The following is a 17,763-nucleotide window of genomic DNA, read 5'->3' as shown; positions in this document are numbered from 1 at the left end:
TACACACACAAAATCAGAATTATTTTAATTACATATATGTATATTTAACCTCTACCTATTCTATAAAAATTTGTTTAAATATTAGATATATGAAAATTAGGATGTTACATAGAAATTAGTCTCAGTAAGCTTTTAATTGATTTGTCATTTGTCTAATTTGTATTTAAATTAATAAAGATATGTTCTCTCCTTATCATATTACATCTTATGATTTAAAGACAAAATGTGATCGACTTAAAAATATAAACAAGGAATTGAAAAAAAAAATTTATCATCTCACGAACCAAAATTAGAATGTATGATTTTTATATACCCCTCTGGTTCTATTTATAGAGCAGAGAGAGAAGATATTTTTTAGTCCTATTTATAAAGCACTAAGAGAAAATTTTTGTATGGATATATAATTTTACTCCGCATTTATTATTGTATTGATTTTGTTTATATACAATATAATGCATATTAAATAGGGATCAAATTGAGAAGTTGTTGAATTTTAAATGGGAATTAATGAAATTTAATGTTTTCTTTGGACTATGTGAAATATGCTGAAAGTGACTTATAAATAGAACCAGAAGAGTAATATCTATATTTTTGTTTCATATTCAAATTGAGTATTTTGCTTTTTTTTAAATATATTTTATTTACACTTTGTTATTTAATTTTATTTATTTATTCTTTAATTATTTAATATTGGGTGATTTATATGTATTTAATAATCATGATGTTTATTTAAATTATAATTTTACGGTTAAAAAGAATTTTTTTATTTATATCCTTTTTTATAAAAAAGGTATTTTTATTTAATAATATTATATTCTTTCATTAAGGGCAATACGGTGAAATAGCTCATTTTTTTAACCTCTTGTCATCCAACCAAATATAAACTTTTTATTAAACCCATTTTCAATTCTACAGTGAATCAAACACCCATGTGGCCAGAATTTTTTTTTTTTTCCCATTCTTTTTCATTTATTTTCATTTCAATCGACTCTTTAACCAAACGGGTCCCTAGAAAGGATAACGTGCCAACTGCCAAGGGATTCGCGAATCATTGGCAAATATTTCAAATTTCTAGTTGAAGTCAATAGTTTAGCTTGCAAATATAATCATTGATGTTTTTGAAATAAATATAATTTCAACAAAAAATTATTTGACTACAACGTTTGAGTTATACAGTAATAATGATGTATGGAATGATTTTTTTTGCCCTTTTAAAGAGAAGACAAAGTAAAACCACTTACTATTTTACTTATTTATTTACAATTAGTAACTATAAAATTTGAATTATAGTTGGTTAAAAAATTTTGGATTATAATTTCTTATAATTATATGCAATCAAGTTTCAATTATTGTTGTTGGGTGACATGCCGAAAAAGAAACAAAAGAAAACCACCTGTCCATTTTCCAGCACTGTTCTCGACCTCGACCCGTCACACCTTTGCGAGTTGCGACATAAACAAGTCACGGACTCACAGTAGCAATCCAACTAACCTGCTGGCAATCTCTAGTAGCAATGGTGATTCAGATATTGAGAACTATTTATTGCTTTGTTTTCTTCGTTTTACTCCGGCATTACCTTTGAATGGGAGTTCAAAACTTCAGTTTCTGGAGAAGAAACGCTTTGTTCGAGTTTTGAATTTCTTCCTGTCCAACTATGGCTTCTTCTTCTTCTTCTTCTTCTTCTTTCTTCAATGATTCTCAAGAAAAATACGATGTGTTCATCAGTTTCAGCGGCAAGGACGTTAGACGAGGTTTTCTGAGTCATCTAGTAAAGGAACTATGTCGAGCGAAAATTAGGGCTTATGTAGATGAAGAAATGAAAAGAGGAGAACAAATATCATCCTCGCTTCGGGGAGCAATTCAAAACTCGCAAATCTCAATCGTCATATTCTCAAAAAACTACGCCTCTTCAAGCTGGTGTTTGGATGAGCTTGAAGAAATCATGAAAATGAAGGAACAAGTTGTTTTACCCGTTTTTTACTACTTAGATCCCTCACATGTACGGCACCAGCGAGGCGCTTATAAGAGGGCATTTGCTAAACATGAATTGAAGTTTCAAGGAAACGGCTTGAAGGTTCAAAATTGGAGATCAGCCTTGAAGAATGCTGCTGAGCTATCTGGCTATAATATGTCCCATTATCGGTAAAAATTTGAAAAATACTATTTAAACATTTATTTCTGACATCAGCTCCCAAAAAAAAAATTATTTCTGACAGTTGATGTATCTGTCTGCGTGTAGCGGGCTACCTAATTTAGACCTTGAAATACGTTTCTTCTTGTTTCGTAGAAACTAGAGCATGTTTTGCATCGGAATAATTTAACTGGTAATTTCCTAATATGAATTGCAACAGTTTCATTCCGTGCTCAGGTTGATGTTACATTTACCTTGAGTGTTTTTTTTGGGTGAGATTACCTTGAGTAGTTCTATTCTAATTATGTCAAGAAAAGGGTTAAAATTTTGCTGGTGGTCACATCAAAATTTAATGCAAACGATGCAAAAGCAGTACCATAGATATCATGAATGAAGATTAAAAATGTGACATCATTTTATTGATGAGAATATTTACCTTAATTATTAACTAGTAAGTCTAACAAACGGTTTGGATTAGGAGTCACTGAATTGTGTGCATATCAGTATTCCTCTTGTTGATCAGCTAATTTATTTCATCTTCTTGTCCTGATTGATTCTTTTTTCCTTCTCTGATTTAGTAATGAATCTGAACTCATAGATGGCATCGTCAATGGTGTTTCGTCAAGCTTGAATATCTCTCCTAGTGAATCAAAAGGCCTTGTTGGGATTGATGAACATCTTGATTGTATTAGATTGTTTTTGGAAAGGAAGTCAAAAGAAGTTCAAATCCTTGGAATTTGTGGCATGAGGGGCATCGGTAAATCAACCATTGCACAAGTTGCAATTGACAAATTCTCTTCCCACTTTGAAGGCTCTTACTTTTTAGAAAATGTGAGAGAAGAATCGCAAAAGTATGGGCTGAAATCTTTAAGAGCGAAACTTATTTCTGAGCTGCAAGGGGAAAAATCCACTTTTGTTCATAAAAGGCTTGTTAGACGAAGAAAAGTTTTTGTTGTGCTTGATGATGTGGGTTCTTCAGAACAACTACAGCATTTGGTTACAGATGGAATTCATTGGGGACCTGGTAGTAGATTCATTGTAACAAGCAAAGACAAGCAAGTGCTAACTGCTGGCGGAGTTCATGCCATACATGAAGTCAAGGAATTGGGCCCTAAAGAATCCCTTAAGCTTTTCAGCTTAAATGCCTTCAAAAAAAGCCATCCTGAACAGGGATATGAGGAACTTTCACAGAGGGCAGTTGGTTATGCCAAGGGCCTTCCTCTAGCTTTAAAAGTTGTGGGTTCATCTCTTTGTTCTAGAGACAGAGGAACATGGGAAAGTACACTGAGAAAACTTGAGAGGTACCCCGATCCTCAAATTCAAGATGTGTTAAAAACGAGCTATGATGGATTAGATGATGTGCTAAGGGACGTATTTCTTGACATTGCTTTCTTTTACAAAGGAGAAGATAAAGATCATGTCATAAGGCTACTTGATGCCAGTAACCTTTTTGCTGCTTATGGAATAGAAGGACTTCTAGATAAAGCTCTTATATCCATTTCAAATGACAAGGTAATACAAATGCATGACTTAATTCAAGAAATGGGTTGGGAAATAGTTCGGCAAGAATGCAAGGAAAATCCTGGAAGACGTAGTCGGTTGAAGGACTTTGAGGAAGTGTATGATGTGTTAAAAATAATAAGGTACGAGAAAGATATCTTATCTTCTCTCTGCAAATGATTTTTGTACAAAGTGCAGCCATATTCATATCATTTACTTTTCTTATGAATTTGTTTTATTTTTCAGGGAACTGATGCCATTAAAGGGATAGTGTTATATGCTTCTCTCTTTAAAGATGTGCAATTGAATGTTGACACCTTCAAAAATATGACTAATCTCAGAGTTGTCAAATTCTACTCTCCTTGGCATGTGAGATCCTGTAATGTGCACCATCCAACAAGTTTTGAGTCATTCTCTGACGAATCAGGGAGCCTAGAGTGGAATGGATACCCATTCAAATCTTTACCATTAAATTTTTATCCTGAGAAACTTGTTGAGCATTCTATGCCAAACAGTCATGTTATGAAACTTTGGAGACCAGTGCAGGTAGCTTTATTTGTATCTTTAATTAGTTATCTTCTATGAAAATTCTAAAATTTTCCCCATTTGTTTAATTGCTTCAGGATTATGTGAATTCTAAGAGGATAAGCCTTGGCAGATCAAAACAGTCCATGGACTTGCTTGATTTCTCAAAGGCACAGGAAATAGAGTGGGAGGGTATTTGTTTTTGCGAAAGTTTCTGTAACGTTGATCCACACATATTATCTCTTTCCATGACTGTTGCCTTGAATTTTGTCCGCTCCAAATATTCAAAGACTCTTCACAGTGAGGGTAATTTTAGATCCCTTAGAAACTTTGATGTCAGTTTCTGCTTTAGCGTGAAGGAATTTTCATTGTCATCAAAGGAAATATCAGATTTGGATTTGTTAACTTCAAATTCCAAAATACTGTACTCATCAATTGGGAGTCTCAGTGAGCTACGAAGGATCATACTAGGTGGTTCAAGACTAGAGATTCTTCCCATAAACGAGTTATGTTGCCTGAGATCTTTTGAAGAGCGTAATCTTTCTGATTGCAGACAAATGAATCAAAGCCCAAAGCTTCATGTCCTATTCGATGCCTTATTTGATTTACAAGAGCTATTTATGGCTGGATGCAGTGACTTCTTTGAAGTCCCTGATATTATTGGCACTTATTCATCATTAAAGTATTTGGGACTGAAAGGAAGTTGTATTGATAGCTTACCTGCTAGCATTAAAAATCTTCCATTGCTTAAAGCAATTTACCTGAGGAATTGCAGGAGGCTTCTATCTATACCACAACTTCCGCCATCAATTATGCATCTAGATGCAACTAACTGCACATCACTGGAGAATATATTCACTATAACTACATCTGCACCACAGCAGGATGACATTTTGTCATATTTCTTTTTGTTTGTGAATTGTTTGAAATTGGATGAGCATTCACTTTGCAATATAATGGACAATGCTTACCTCTCGTTGAAGCGAGCAGTTCTTAACAATTTAGAAGCAAGTGTTTTTTGTTATCCGAGTAACAGAGCTCCAGAGTGGTTCAGATGTAATCAAACAAGAGGGGCTTCCATGTCTATGCAGCTTTCACCAGCTGTTGATGAATTGTTGGGTTTCGTTTTCTGCACTGTTCTGCCCCAGTTCACCCCAAATGAAATATGTCCAACTTACGTGAAATGCTCATGTTGCTTTGAAGATGGTGAAAAGCTTGAAGGATCAAGTACATGTGGTTATTCCATCACAGAATTATACTCTGATCATGTTTTTCTGTGGTATGACCCGCAGTACTGTATACACATTGTAGAAGGGGTTAAATCAAAATTAGGACAAGGTGAGGACGTCCCAAAGGTCTCATTTGAATTCTATGTTGTTACTTATGATGATGACAATGGTGAGAGGGTCAAACATGAGCACCTGATCAAAGAATGCGGAGTCCATCCAATATATGCCCCAGACCAACAAATGGAATTGGAATCAGAGTTAAAAATGAAGTCAAGGTGGGGACTTGATAAGCTTGATTCATTTATGGGCCGAGTTTATTCTAGGAAAAGGAGGAACAAGGGCGCATTAACGACTAGGGGGACTGATGAGTCAGTTAAAGAGGCTGAGGTTGCACCTAAGAAAGTTGCCAAGGTGGCAAGGGCTAAGTTGGACCGTTTCTAGGTCTGTATGCTACTGAGGCAAAGGTGGACACTGTTTTGGGCAAGGAGAGGTCCTGACACTGTTTTTAAGGCAAAGGAGGATAGTGTTTTAGACCTGGTTCTACTATTTGCTGGTGTAACTTTGTCTTCATTTTGCTCCTCGTGTCATCAAGCTGCAAGCTGTACACCAGAACCTATCCAGCATTAATAAAACATCTTCCAGGTCCCATCAGGGCGGAAAATTGGTGAGCAATAAGTTGATAACGACTCCATCCAACTAAGAATATTTCATTCTTTGATCAATCCACTTGTTTAGATGCTCCGTGGGAATGGAATTCAAGCTGAGTACTCAGTCCATGGGCTATGGCTACTCAGAATGTTGATGATTTAACACTCATACTATCAGAATGGTAGTTGAAATGGAATCTCTGCTCCTGTTAAGCAATGGATCTTTATCTTCTCTATTTTTGGATCCAAAAGTCCAGTGCATCTCTATCTTCCTCACCTTGGAACTACAGTTTGCAAGCAGAATGGAAGGAAAATGGTCTAGAGAAATTTTCCATGATTGGTTGGTTCTCTCTCTCTCCCTCTCTTTCTCCTCTCATCCCTTGGTACACGAATTTTCTTCATATTATATACATGGGAATCAATTGATAGTTGAAATTTTGCGTAGACAAGAATAAAAATGGTCATCCTTGAAGAATAACACTTCCTTATGTTTCAAAGTGGCTACTTTTCTAATGTGCTTAACTCTTATGGTATGCTTGAATCTCTTTTTGTTCTGAAGTTTGGGAATAATTTCTTTTGATTTGTTATTGATGGAGATTTGGTAGTATGGGATACCAAGTCTCATATTGAGTAGAATATGATGCTCAATAAGGTATTTAAGTGGGTTGGTTCTCCCATCTTAACAGCTAGTTTTTGGGATAGGGTTTCATATCCCACTTAGGTACCCATTAATTGATATCAAAGTCAGGTTGTTGACGGTTTCGGAGAAGGCTACCTATAGAGGGTTTTGACCGGCAGCAGGCCGAGTGAACTGTTGTGGAGTGCAACCGTTGGCTTTCTGACAGGGACCAATTGATGGGGACTTGATAGTATGGATACCAAATCCCACATTGAGTAGAATGAGATGCTCAATGGGGCGTTTAAGTGGGTTGGTTCGCCCACCTCAACAGTTAGCCTTTGGGATGGTGTTTCCTAAGAAAACAAGTCACGGACATCGACCCGTCGCACCTTTGCAACATAAACAAGTCACGGACTCACAGTAGCAATCCAACTAACCTGCTGGCAATCTCTAGTAGCAATGGTGGTTCAGATATTGAGAACTATTTATTGCTTTGTTTTCTTCGTTTTACTCCGGCATTACCTTTGAATGGGAGTTCAAAACTTCAGTTTCTGGAGAAGAAACGCATTGTTCAAGTTTTGAATTTCTTCCTGTCCAACTATTGCCTTTAATCTTTTAATTATTTGTTTTTATTGTAATTTTTATATATTTATTTATTAAATATATAATTATTGTTTTTAAATATTTACAAGTTGTATATATATAATATAGGGAAAATCCCAGAAAAAGTCCTTTGAATATACTAAATCCTAGATTGGGTCTTTAAATTTTGAAAATGACAGAATGGGTCATTGACCCAATCTGTCATTTGTGAAATTCAGGCGAATTGACATTTTTGCCCCTGAGCAAAAGTGAGTAGTTATTTTCTAAACAAATTTAGGTAACGCTTACATTGTTCTAGTGATTACAAGATTCGTTGTAGTTAATAATAAGGTACCTGACAATAATAAGATACCTGACTATGAAAAAATGAATAGTTATTCTCTACACAAATCTAGGTAATACTTACATTGTTCTAGTGATTACAGAATTAGTTGTAGTTAATAACAAAACACCTGACTATGAAAAAGTGAGTAGTTATTCGCTACACGAATCTAGGTAACAACTAAACTCTTATAGTGATTCTTTGAATCATTGTAGTGAATGAATAAATGAGGGTAAAATTGTCAATTCGCCTGAATTTCACAAATGACAGATTGGATCAATGACCCATTCTGTCATTTTCGAAATTTAAAGACCCAATCTGGGATTTCCCATATTCCAATGACCTTTTTTGGGATTTTCCCTATAATATATGACATTTGCTCCTTAATATAATACCTTAATAGATTAATTTGAGTAGATTAAAAAAATAAATAATTACTTAATTATATTATATATTTTGTGATCTTTCTAAAATATTTATGTATATTATTAAATTATATATTACTTTATCAGTCAAGTAAATTAATTAAATATAAATGCTTTATAGTAATTTATTTAATTTTCTCAATCTTCTCAAATTAGTTAATTGAGTTTTTTTAAATAAAACTCATGTCGTTTTCAGTTTTACATCTAAATTTATTTTTTTGATTATCCATCTAAACAAGTTTTAACTTTTTAAGTTGATTTTTTAAAAACGTCAATGCAAAGATAAATTATATTACAATAACTGACCTTTATTTTTATCTATTTTTACAAAAGTCAGATAGAATAAAGATCAGTTTTGTCACTGTTAATCTAGACACACTTAAAGTCAAGTAAGTTTTAGCTTAAGAAGGGTTAGATATTATGTTGATTCCTCAGTTATGTAAAATGATGCAGTTATACGGCACATTTTGGTGGCATTTAAACATGCCCCGTCTCAGAAAACGCGTCATGTTTCAAAACCCATTTGAAGAGCTACTAGCTAAAGAGTGGGGACGCCTGAATTAGAAGGGTGTTGAAATGTAATGAAGTGATGAACCATTGGTTTAACTTTGATGAACCAAAATGGTATTTGATTTTTTTATACTAGTATCTAAAAAGACCAGTGTTTCTGTTGGCTAAAAGGGAAAACAAAAACCAAAAAACAAAAAGGCCAGTGTGTTTTTTTTTTTTAAAAAAAAAAGAGAAAAGACCAGTGTTTCTAGTTAGCATTGACACAGCATTAGAATAGGGCCGTTTGGTTCCAGGAAATTCTAGTGAAGGAAATGGAAAACTAAAATTTTTCAGAGGCGGTGATCGCTTGGTTGAAAGAAGAGGTTGGAAAGGAAATAAAATGGGATCATGATTTTTCTTTAAAGAGCAGCAAAGTGGTGGGAATTAATTTTCAGTTGCCCGTGTAAAATATCCAATGACCCATTTGCCCTTGATAAGATTGGACCCTCATGAAATCTGTAGACACAGTATTGTGTGGAAAAATTTAGCGATGATGAAGAATCTTCTGCAAGCATGGCTTTCGGGACAAGAAGCATCATTCCTGAACTTATCATCATTTGACTCCTATTATAGCATTTAAAAACTCATGAGGTTAGAATTAATTTGAGTTTGATATTTGAATCAACTTGAAAATTCAAGACGAATTGGTAAAAATTTTGTAGATGATGGAGTTAAGAGTTCAGAAGCATTGCAACCATCCCGTATCCTTGTATTGTGAGAGGCCATTACATGTGGCATGGAATGCAAGAGTACGGCAAGATAAGTAGTCACAAGAATATGGCAAGATGAAATCAACAAGAGTATGGCGAGAACTGTATTTTTATATTCCACAATATGAATTGCTAGAATTGATTATTAATTTAATTTGGTTATTATTTGCTAGAACCAGACCCAAAGTTTTTTTTTTGGGGGGGGGGGTGTCATGCATAAGCAACCTGAAACTTACTTTGTTTTGTGCATTGAAAACAGGGTATAATTAAGGGTTTAAGTACCATGTAGGTAAATTGAAATTTTGTCTGGAAGTTAGAATATGCTTAAACAATATGAAATATACTTGAACAAATTCGAATGCTATGAAAAAAAATTTAAATTTTTCTTGAGTAAATTTGAATTTGAAATTGAAATTGAAATTACTGCATCAAATTTGAGTTTGCCTACTTCTTTCTTGTCATAATATTAAAGCTTTAATTTTACTGGACTTGACTTTAAAATAAAAAGAGTTTTTGAATGGGTCCTGTTACGTTAGATGAAACAACCTTCCTAAATAAACAGATAAATCTAATTTTTTTATAGTAACTTTAAGAAATAACTTTTTATAACCAAACCATGCTAAATACAAACTCAAATTATATCACAATCATCTACACCAACTAATTATATAATATTGTTATCTATGATAGAAAAGAGCAGCACCCAATCATACATCCTATCACGGATAAAAGAACTTTTCTTAACTCATTTAAATACAAACTATATAAGAAAGGATCAATCTTATCTAACCTGGTTACAAAACAACATATAATATAGCTCATAAATCAAAATATTAAAAATTAAATCTTAATTTATACTTTATAATAAATTCATAAACAAATCACATGCGAATATGCGATCCTAGGCCTTCGGCCACCTACTAGCACACATACCACAATAGTACACTCAAAGGACATAAGAAATAGTAATGCATGAATCAATTAAAACCAATTATTTTAAGGTGGCAATATACAGGATACAACATAGCTCATAAATTGAGGAGACGCTACAAGTTGCTAATGTAGCTTTACTCCTCTTAAGCCTTCCTTGACGTCCCTCCTTTACAGCTTTCACCTGAAAAATGTTAAACAATAGGGATGAGACAACGTCTCAGTAACTAAATCCCTACCTATCACACACACTAGCATGGGCTAGCGAGGTGTCAGGTGGGATACACAGAGTTAATAGTAGTCAATAGACACTTATCTAAAGTTGAACTCACAATAACCATATAGGTCAAATATATCTGCCAATCTCATGCAATTGATGATTTCAAAAGAGATAACATACTTTTCATTTATTCAAAAGACATAAACATCAATGAAGATACCATGTCATATGAAATCCATGAGCCCAAATTCATCTTTATATCCTCCTTATTTCCGCCAACTGGACCCATAGGCTAAGTTCTTTCCATTTGACTGGCTACTCTGACAAGCTCACCACTCGAGTGATATGAACCGGCCAAAGACCACAGAGCACTTGGTGGACCATGAGTCCCCTCTGGAAGAACTAGTGGGGTGTCGCAGTCCCTCAAAGAACTAGTGGGACAATAATAGTGGCCAACCATAGAGCTTCGTATGGAGGCCAATACCACGTGGTAAGTATATAAATCTCAATAACTCCAATCATCTCCTTTCCCCACCCAAACTAGATGCACAGGGTTTAAAATAACACATTTATATGCATAATCAATCAAATTCCAGAATAACATCTCATAGTCATAATCATTAATTTCCAACAATACAAATGATTTCAATCCTTTTCAAAACAGTATCCCACAAGACCATTCATACAAAACATAATATATGTATACGAAACTTGATTATGAAATTACTCACCAACCTCATACCAATGCATGTAACAGATAGAAATTTAGTTACTTGATCTCCTAGCTAACAATCAAGCACAAACAAGGCCCATACTTGAAAATGCCACAATAGGGTTTATATCTACAATTGAAATTAAAACATTATTTCTATAGTATTAGAGTAAACTACTCACAAATTTCTAACCTTTAACACTCCCTCTACTACATTCAGCTGTTACTCAAAATTCTAGCTCGAAAGGCTTTTTTTTTTCTAAGGTTTGGGGTAAGAACATATATATGATGATTTATATTCAATTCCTAGGCTCCCTTAACTTATGTTATCTTTAATTATTAAATTATATCATTTGAAGCACCAAATTCACAACCTAGATAGAGAACCCTCAATTTATAACTTATGTTCTATCTTCAAAGAATTTAGACGGATAACCTCAATATGAGTTAATTTATTCTTACTATAGAAGTCTAATTATTAATCTAACCGTTGAAACTAACAAGTTTGAAGTCTAGGATCAATTGACCAAATTGCAGCCCGATCCAACGGTTTACAGAACCGTAAACAGCACTTTACTGAGACTATCTCAGTTTTGTGCGAAAATTATTTGGTTCATCTTTCACTCTTCCCTACTACCACCTATATATAGGCTCCTAGAGCTTCCTCTTCTCATCATTTAGTTGATGTGGGACTTTTTAACATTGCTATTTTATCCACTTCCTATCATTTAATCAATGTGGCACTTCTTAACATCGCTATTTTATTCATGTTCTCATACACACACATAAAATCAGAATTATTTTAATTACATATATGTATATTTAACCTCTACCTATTCTATAAAAATTTGTTTAAATATTAGATATATGAAAATTAGGATGTTAAATTAGAAATTAGTCTCAGTAATCTTTTAATTGATATGTCATTTGTCTAATTTGTATTTAAATTAATAAAGATATGTTCTCTCCTTATCATATTACATCTTATGATTTAAAGACAAATGTGATCGACTTAAAAATATAAACAAGGAATTGAAAAAAAAAATTTATCATCTCACGAACCAAAATTAGAATGTATGATTTTTATATACTCCTCTGGTTCTATTTATAGAGCAGAGAAAGAAGATATTTTTTAGTGCTATTTATAGAGCACTAAGAGAAAATTTTTGTATAGATATATACTTTTACTCCTCATTTATTATTGTATTGATTTTGTTTATATGCAGTATAATGTATATTAAATAGGGATCAAATTGAGAAGTTGTTGAATTTTAAATGGGAATTAATGAAGTTTAATGTTTTCTTTAGACTGTGTGAAATATGCTGAAAGTGACTTATAAATAGGACCAGAAGAGTAATATCTATATTTTTGTTTCATATTCAAATTGAGTATTTTGCTTTTTTTAAATATATTTTATTTACACTTTGTTATTTAATTTTATTTATTTATTCTTTAATTATTTAATATTGGGTGATTTATATGTATTTAATAATCATGATGTTTATTTAAATTATAATTTTACGGTTAAAAAGAATTTTTTTATTTATATCCTTTTTTTTATAAAAAAAGGTATTTTTATTTAATAATATTATATTCTTTCATTAAGGGCAATACGGTGAAATAGCTCAATTTTTTAACCTCTTGTCATCCAACCAAATATAAATTTTTTATTAAACCCATTTTCAATTCTACAGTGAATCAAACACCCATGTGGCCAGAATTTTTTTTTTTCCCATTCTTTTTCATTTATTTTCATTTCAATCGACTCTTTAACCAAACGGGTCCCTAGAAAGGATAACGTGCCAACTGCCAAGGGATTCGCGAATCATTGGCAAATATTTCAAATTTCTAGTTGAAGTCAATAGTTTAGCTTGCAAATATAATCATTGATGTTTTTGAAATAAATATAATTTCAACAAAAAATTATTTGACTACAACGTTTGAGTTATACAGTAATGATGTATGGAATGATTTTTTTTTTCCTTTTAAAGAGAAGACAAAGTAAAACCACTTAGTATTTTACTTATATATTTACAATTAGTAACTATAAAATTTGAATTCTAGTTGGTTAAACAATTTGGCTTATAATTTCTTATAATTATATGCAATCATTTTCCAGCACTGTTCTCGACCTCGACCTGTCACACCCTTGCGACATAAAGGAGTCACGGACTCACAGTAGCAACCCAACTAACCTGCTGGCAATATCTAGTAGCAATGGTTGTTCAGATATTGAGAACTATTTATTGCTTTGTTTTCTTCATTTTACTCCGGCATTACCTTTGAATGGGAGTTCAAAACTTCAGTTTCTGGAGAAGAAACGCATTGTTCAAGTTTTGAATTTCTTCCTGTCCAACTATGGCTTCTTCTTCTTCTTTCTTCAATGATTCTGAAAAAAAATACGATGTGTTCATCAGTTTCAGCGGCAAGGACGTTAGACGAGGTTTTCTGAGTCATCTAGTAAAGGAACTACGTCGGGAGAAAATTATGGCTTATGTAGATGAAAAAATGAAAAGCGGAGAACAAATATCATCCTCGCTTCGGCGAGCAATTCAAAACCCGCAAATCTCAATCGTCATATTCTCAAAAAACTACGCCTCTTCAAGCTGGTGTTTGGATGAGCTGGAAGAAATCATGAAAATGAAGGAACAAATTGTTTTAGCCGTTTTTTATTACTTTGATCCCTCAAATGTACAGCTCCAGCAAGGCGCTTACAAGAGGGCATTCGCTAAACATGAATTGAAGTTCCAAGGAAACGGCTTGAAGGTTCAAAATTGGAGATCAGCCTTGAAGAATGCTGCTGAGCGATCTGGCTATAATACGTCCCATTATCGGTAAAACTTTGAAAAATAGTATTTAAACATTTATTTCTGACATCATCTCCAAAAAAGAAAAATATTTCTGGCAGTTGATATATCTGTGTGCTTGTAGCAGGCTACCTAATTTAGACCTTGAAATACATTTCTTCTTGTTTCGTGGAGCCAGAGCATGTTTTGCATCAGAATATTTAGCTGGTAATTTCCTAATATGAATTGCAACAGTTTCATTCTAGATCCTAAAAGTTCCATTCCGTGCTTAGGTAGATATTACGGGCGTTGGGCAAAACTGACTTCTAATTCAACTGACTTATGTAACTGAAGTTAGAGTAAAAGTCAGGTAGTGTAATGCAATTTATGTTTGGATAGGTGCTTTTAAAAAGTCAGTTGAAAAAGTTAAAAGTTGTTTGGATGATTAATAAAAAAGTTAATTTAGTTGTAAAATAACTGAAAATGACATTGAATAGTGTTTGAAATTTTATATTTTTAATGTGATAATAGTTTTAAAAAACACATAAAATTATTATGATAAAATATAAATAGTTTATTTGTGAAATTATAAAATAAAAATATTTGTTACGGAGAAAAATTTGAAAATGCATTGTAAATAATTAATTAAATATACATAATAGACAAACATGAATATAAATTAAAATTTATTTGGCCTCTAATTAAAGTAAATGGAATCACATAACTAATTAGATCGTAAGCTTTGCACAATTTTCCCATAAGTCAATTAGAAAAGTTGATCCAGATTGCGTTGGATAAGTCAGTTAGAGAAGTTATTTTTTTTTTCCATAAGTCAGTTAGAAAAGAAGCCTCATCCAAACAATTTTCTGAGCTACAATAAGCTACAAACCTCAGTTTCATGTTTTTCCGTGTGCTTTTACTATTTGCAACAGCAATCCAAACGAGTCCTACATTTACCTTGAGTGTTTTTTTTTTTTTGGGTAAGATTACCTTGCGCCGTTCTATTCTAATTATGTCTAGAAAAGGGTTAAAATTTTGCTGGTGGTCACATCAAAATTGAATGCAAACGATGCAAAAGCAGTACCATTGATATCATGAACGAAGATTAAAAATGTGACATCATTTTATTGATGAGAATATTTACCTTAATTAAGTCCAACAAACGGTTTGGATTATGAGTCACTGAATTGTATGCATATCAGTATTCCACTTGTTGATCAATTAATTTATTCCATCTTTTTGTCCTGATTGATTCTTTTCTCCTTCTCTAATTTAGTAATGACTCTAAGCTCATAGATGACATCGTCAATGGTGTTTCATCAAGGTTGAATATCTCTCCTAGTGAATCTAAAGGCCTTGTTGGGATTGATCAACATCTTGATTGTATTAGATCGTTTTTGGAAAGGAAGTCAAAGGAAGTTCAAATCCTTGGAATTTGGGGCATGAGTGGCATCGGTAAATCAACCATTGCACAAGTTGCAATTGACAAATTCTCTTCCCACTTTGACGGCTCTTACTTTTTAGAAAATGTGAGAGAAGAATCGCAAAAGCATGGGCTAAAATCTCTAAGAGAAAAACTTGTTTCTGAACTGCAAGAGGAAAATTCCACTTTTGTTCATAAAAGGCTTGTTAGATGAAGAAAAGTTTTTGTCGTGCTTGATGATGTGGGTTCTTCAGAACAACCACAGCGTTTGGTTACAGATGGAATTCACTGGGGACCTGGTAGTAGATTCATTGTAACAAGCAAAGACAAGCAAGTGCTATTTGCTGGAGGAGTTCATGCCATACATGAAGTCAAGGAATTGAGCCCTAAAGAATCCCTTAAGCTTTTCAGCTTAAATGGCTTCCAAAAAAGCCATCCTGAAAAGGGAGGTGAGGAACTTTCAAAAAGGGCAGTAGGTTATGCCACGGGCCTTCCTCTAGCTTTAAAAGCTGTGGGTTCATCTCTTTGTTCTAGAGATAGAGGAATATGGGAAAGTACACTAAGAAAACTTGAGAGGTACCCCGATCCTCAAATTCAAGATGTGTTGAAAACGAGCTATGATGGATTAGATGATGTGCTAAGGGATCTATTTCTTGACATTGCTTTCTTTTACAAAGGAGAAGATAAAGATCATGTCATAAGGCTACTTGATGCCAGTAACCTTTTTGCTGCTTATGGAATAGAAGGACTTCTAGATAGAGCTCTTATATCCATTTCAAATGACAAGGTAATACAAATGCATGACTTAATTCAAGAAATGGGTTGGGAAATAGTTCGGCAAGAATGCAAGGAAAATCCTAGAAAATGTAGTCGGTTGAAGGACTTTGAGGAAGTATATGATGTGTTAAAAAATAATAAGGTATGAGAAAGACATCTTATCCTCTCTCTACAAATGATTTTTTTTACAAAGTGTAGCCAGATTCATATCATTTACTTTTCTTATGAATTTGTTTTATTTTTCAGGGAATTAAAGGCATAGTATTATATGCTTCTCTCTTTAAAGATGTGCAATTAAATGTTGACACCTTCAAAAATATGACTAATCTCAGAGTTGTCAAATTTTACTCTCCCTGGCATGTGAGATCCTATAATAAGCACCATCTAACAAGTTTTGAGTCATTCTCTGACGAATCAGGGAGCCTAGAGTGGAATGGATACCCTTACAAATCTTTACCATTAAATTTTTATCCTGAGAAACTTGTTTAGCATTCTATGCCAAACAGTCACGTTATGAAACTTTGGAGACTAGTGCAGGTAGCTTTATTTGTATCTTTAATTAGTCGTCTTCTATGAAAATTCTAAAATTTTCCCCATTTGTTAATTGCTTTAGGATTATGTGAATTCTAAGAATAAGCCTTGGTAGATCAAAACAATTCATGGAATTGCTTGATTTCTCAAAGGCATAGGAAATAGAGTGGGAGGATATTTGTTCTTGCGAAAATTTTTGTAACATCAATCCACACATATTATCTCTTTCCATGACTGTTGCTTTGAATTTAGACTGCTCCAAATATTCAAAGACTCTTCACAGTGAGGGTAATTTTAGACCCCTTAGAAACTTTGATGTCAGTTTCTTTTTTAGTGTGAAGGAATTTTCCATTGTCATCAAAGGAAATATCAGATTTGGATTTGTTAACTTCAAATTCCAAAATACTGTACTCATCCATTGGGAGTCTCAATGAGCTACAAAGGATCATACTAGGTGGTTCAAGACTAGAGATTCCTCCCATAAATGAGTTATGTTGCCTGGGATCTTTTGAAGAGCTTAATCTTTCTGATTGCAAACAAATGAATCAAAGCCCAAAGCTTCATGTCCTATTCGATGCCTTATTTGATTTACAAGAGCTATTTATAGCTAGATGCAGTGACTTCTTTAAAGTCCCTGATATTATTGGCACTTATTCATCATTAAAGTATTTGGGACTAAAAGGAAGTTGTATTGATAGCTCACCTGCTAGCATTAAAAATCTTCCTTTGCTTTAAGCAATTAACCTGAGAAATTGCAGGAGGCTTCTATCTATACCACAACTTCCACCCTCAGTTATTCAACTAACTGCACGTCACTAGAGAATGTATTCACTATAACTACATCTGCACCATAGCAAGAAGATATTTTGTCATATTTCTTTTAATTTCATTTAAATTGATAAAATTGTTTTGGTAAGAGAGGATGACCCAAAGTGTTGCAGAACTCCGAGAGTCTCAAGGGTTAGCTGTAGACTCTACAACCTCATTCAGGGTAGGTTTTTCCAGATCCGAGCACCTAGGATGAGTTAGGGGACTCGGTTTTGGTGCCACACTGAGTGTCGTTTATGGTCCGGGCCATTATGTGTCTTCTAAGGCAGGGACTTCGTAGTCAGCAGCAGCATCA

The 17,763-nt window shown here is 33.5% G+C and overlaps 4 protein-coding genes across 4 annotated transcripts; all 4 read left to right on the top strand.

Moving 5' to 3' along the window:
- The first annotated feature begins 1,533 nt into the window (after positions 1 to 1,533).
- On the top strand, positions 1,534 to 3,902 carry LOC114714968 (TMV resistance protein N-like). Its single transcript, XM_028899764.1, has 3 exons — positions 1,534 to 2,142; positions 2,710 to 3,774; positions 3,878 to 3,902. The coding sequence occupies exons 1-3, from the start codon at positions 1,655 to 1,657 to the stop codon at positions 3,900 to 3,902; spliced, it is 1,578 nt and encodes a 525-aa protein (XP_028755597.1). The 5' UTR covers positions 1,534 to 1,654.
- Positions 3,903 to 3,958: 56 nt separating this feature from the next.
- LOC114714966 (disease resistance-like protein DSC1) lies at positions 3,959 to 5,477 on the top strand. Its single transcript, XM_028899762.1, has 3 exons — positions 3,959 to 4,177; positions 4,255 to 5,362; positions 5,449 to 5,477. Exons 1-3 carry the CDS (start codon positions 3,959 to 3,961, stop codon positions 5,475 to 5,477), a joined length of 1,356 nt encoding a protein of 451 aa, XP_028755595.1.
- Positions 5,478 to 13,363: 7,886 nt separating this feature from the next.
- On the top strand, positions 13,364 to 14,185 carry LOC114714969 (toll/interleukin-1 receptor-like protein). Its single transcript, XM_028899765.1, has 2 exons — positions 13,364 to 13,957; positions 14,058 to 14,185. Exons 1-2 carry the CDS (start codon positions 13,482 to 13,484, stop codon positions 14,152 to 14,154), a joined length of 573 nt encoding a protein of 190 aa, XP_028755598.1. The 5' UTR covers positions 13,364 to 13,481; the 3' UTR covers positions 14,155 to 14,185.
- Positions 14,186 to 15,351: 1,166 nt separating this feature from the next.
- Positions 15,352 to 16,610, top strand: LOC114714965 (disease resistance-like protein DSC1). The gene is made up of 3 exons (XM_028899761.1): positions 15,352 to 15,364; positions 15,554 to 16,251; positions 16,356 to 16,610. Exons 1-3 carry the CDS (start codon positions 15,352 to 15,354, stop codon positions 16,596 to 16,598), a joined length of 954 nt encoding a protein of 317 aa, XP_028755594.1. The 3' UTR covers positions 16,599 to 16,610.
- Positions 16,611 to 17,763: the final 1,153 nt, after the last annotated feature.

The sequence above is a fragment of the Neltuma alba genome, unplaced genomic scaffold, assembly GCF_004799145.2.
Source record: "Neltuma alba isolate B1F8T4 unplaced genomic scaffold, ASM479914v2 tig00011559_pilon, whole genome shotgun sequence".
Taxonomy (NCBI): Eukaryota; Viridiplantae; Streptophyta; class Magnoliopsida; order Fabales; family Fabaceae; genus Neltuma; species Neltuma alba.
Note: the sequence above shows the minus strand (reverse complement) of the source record. Positions and strands in the feature narration are given on the sequence as shown.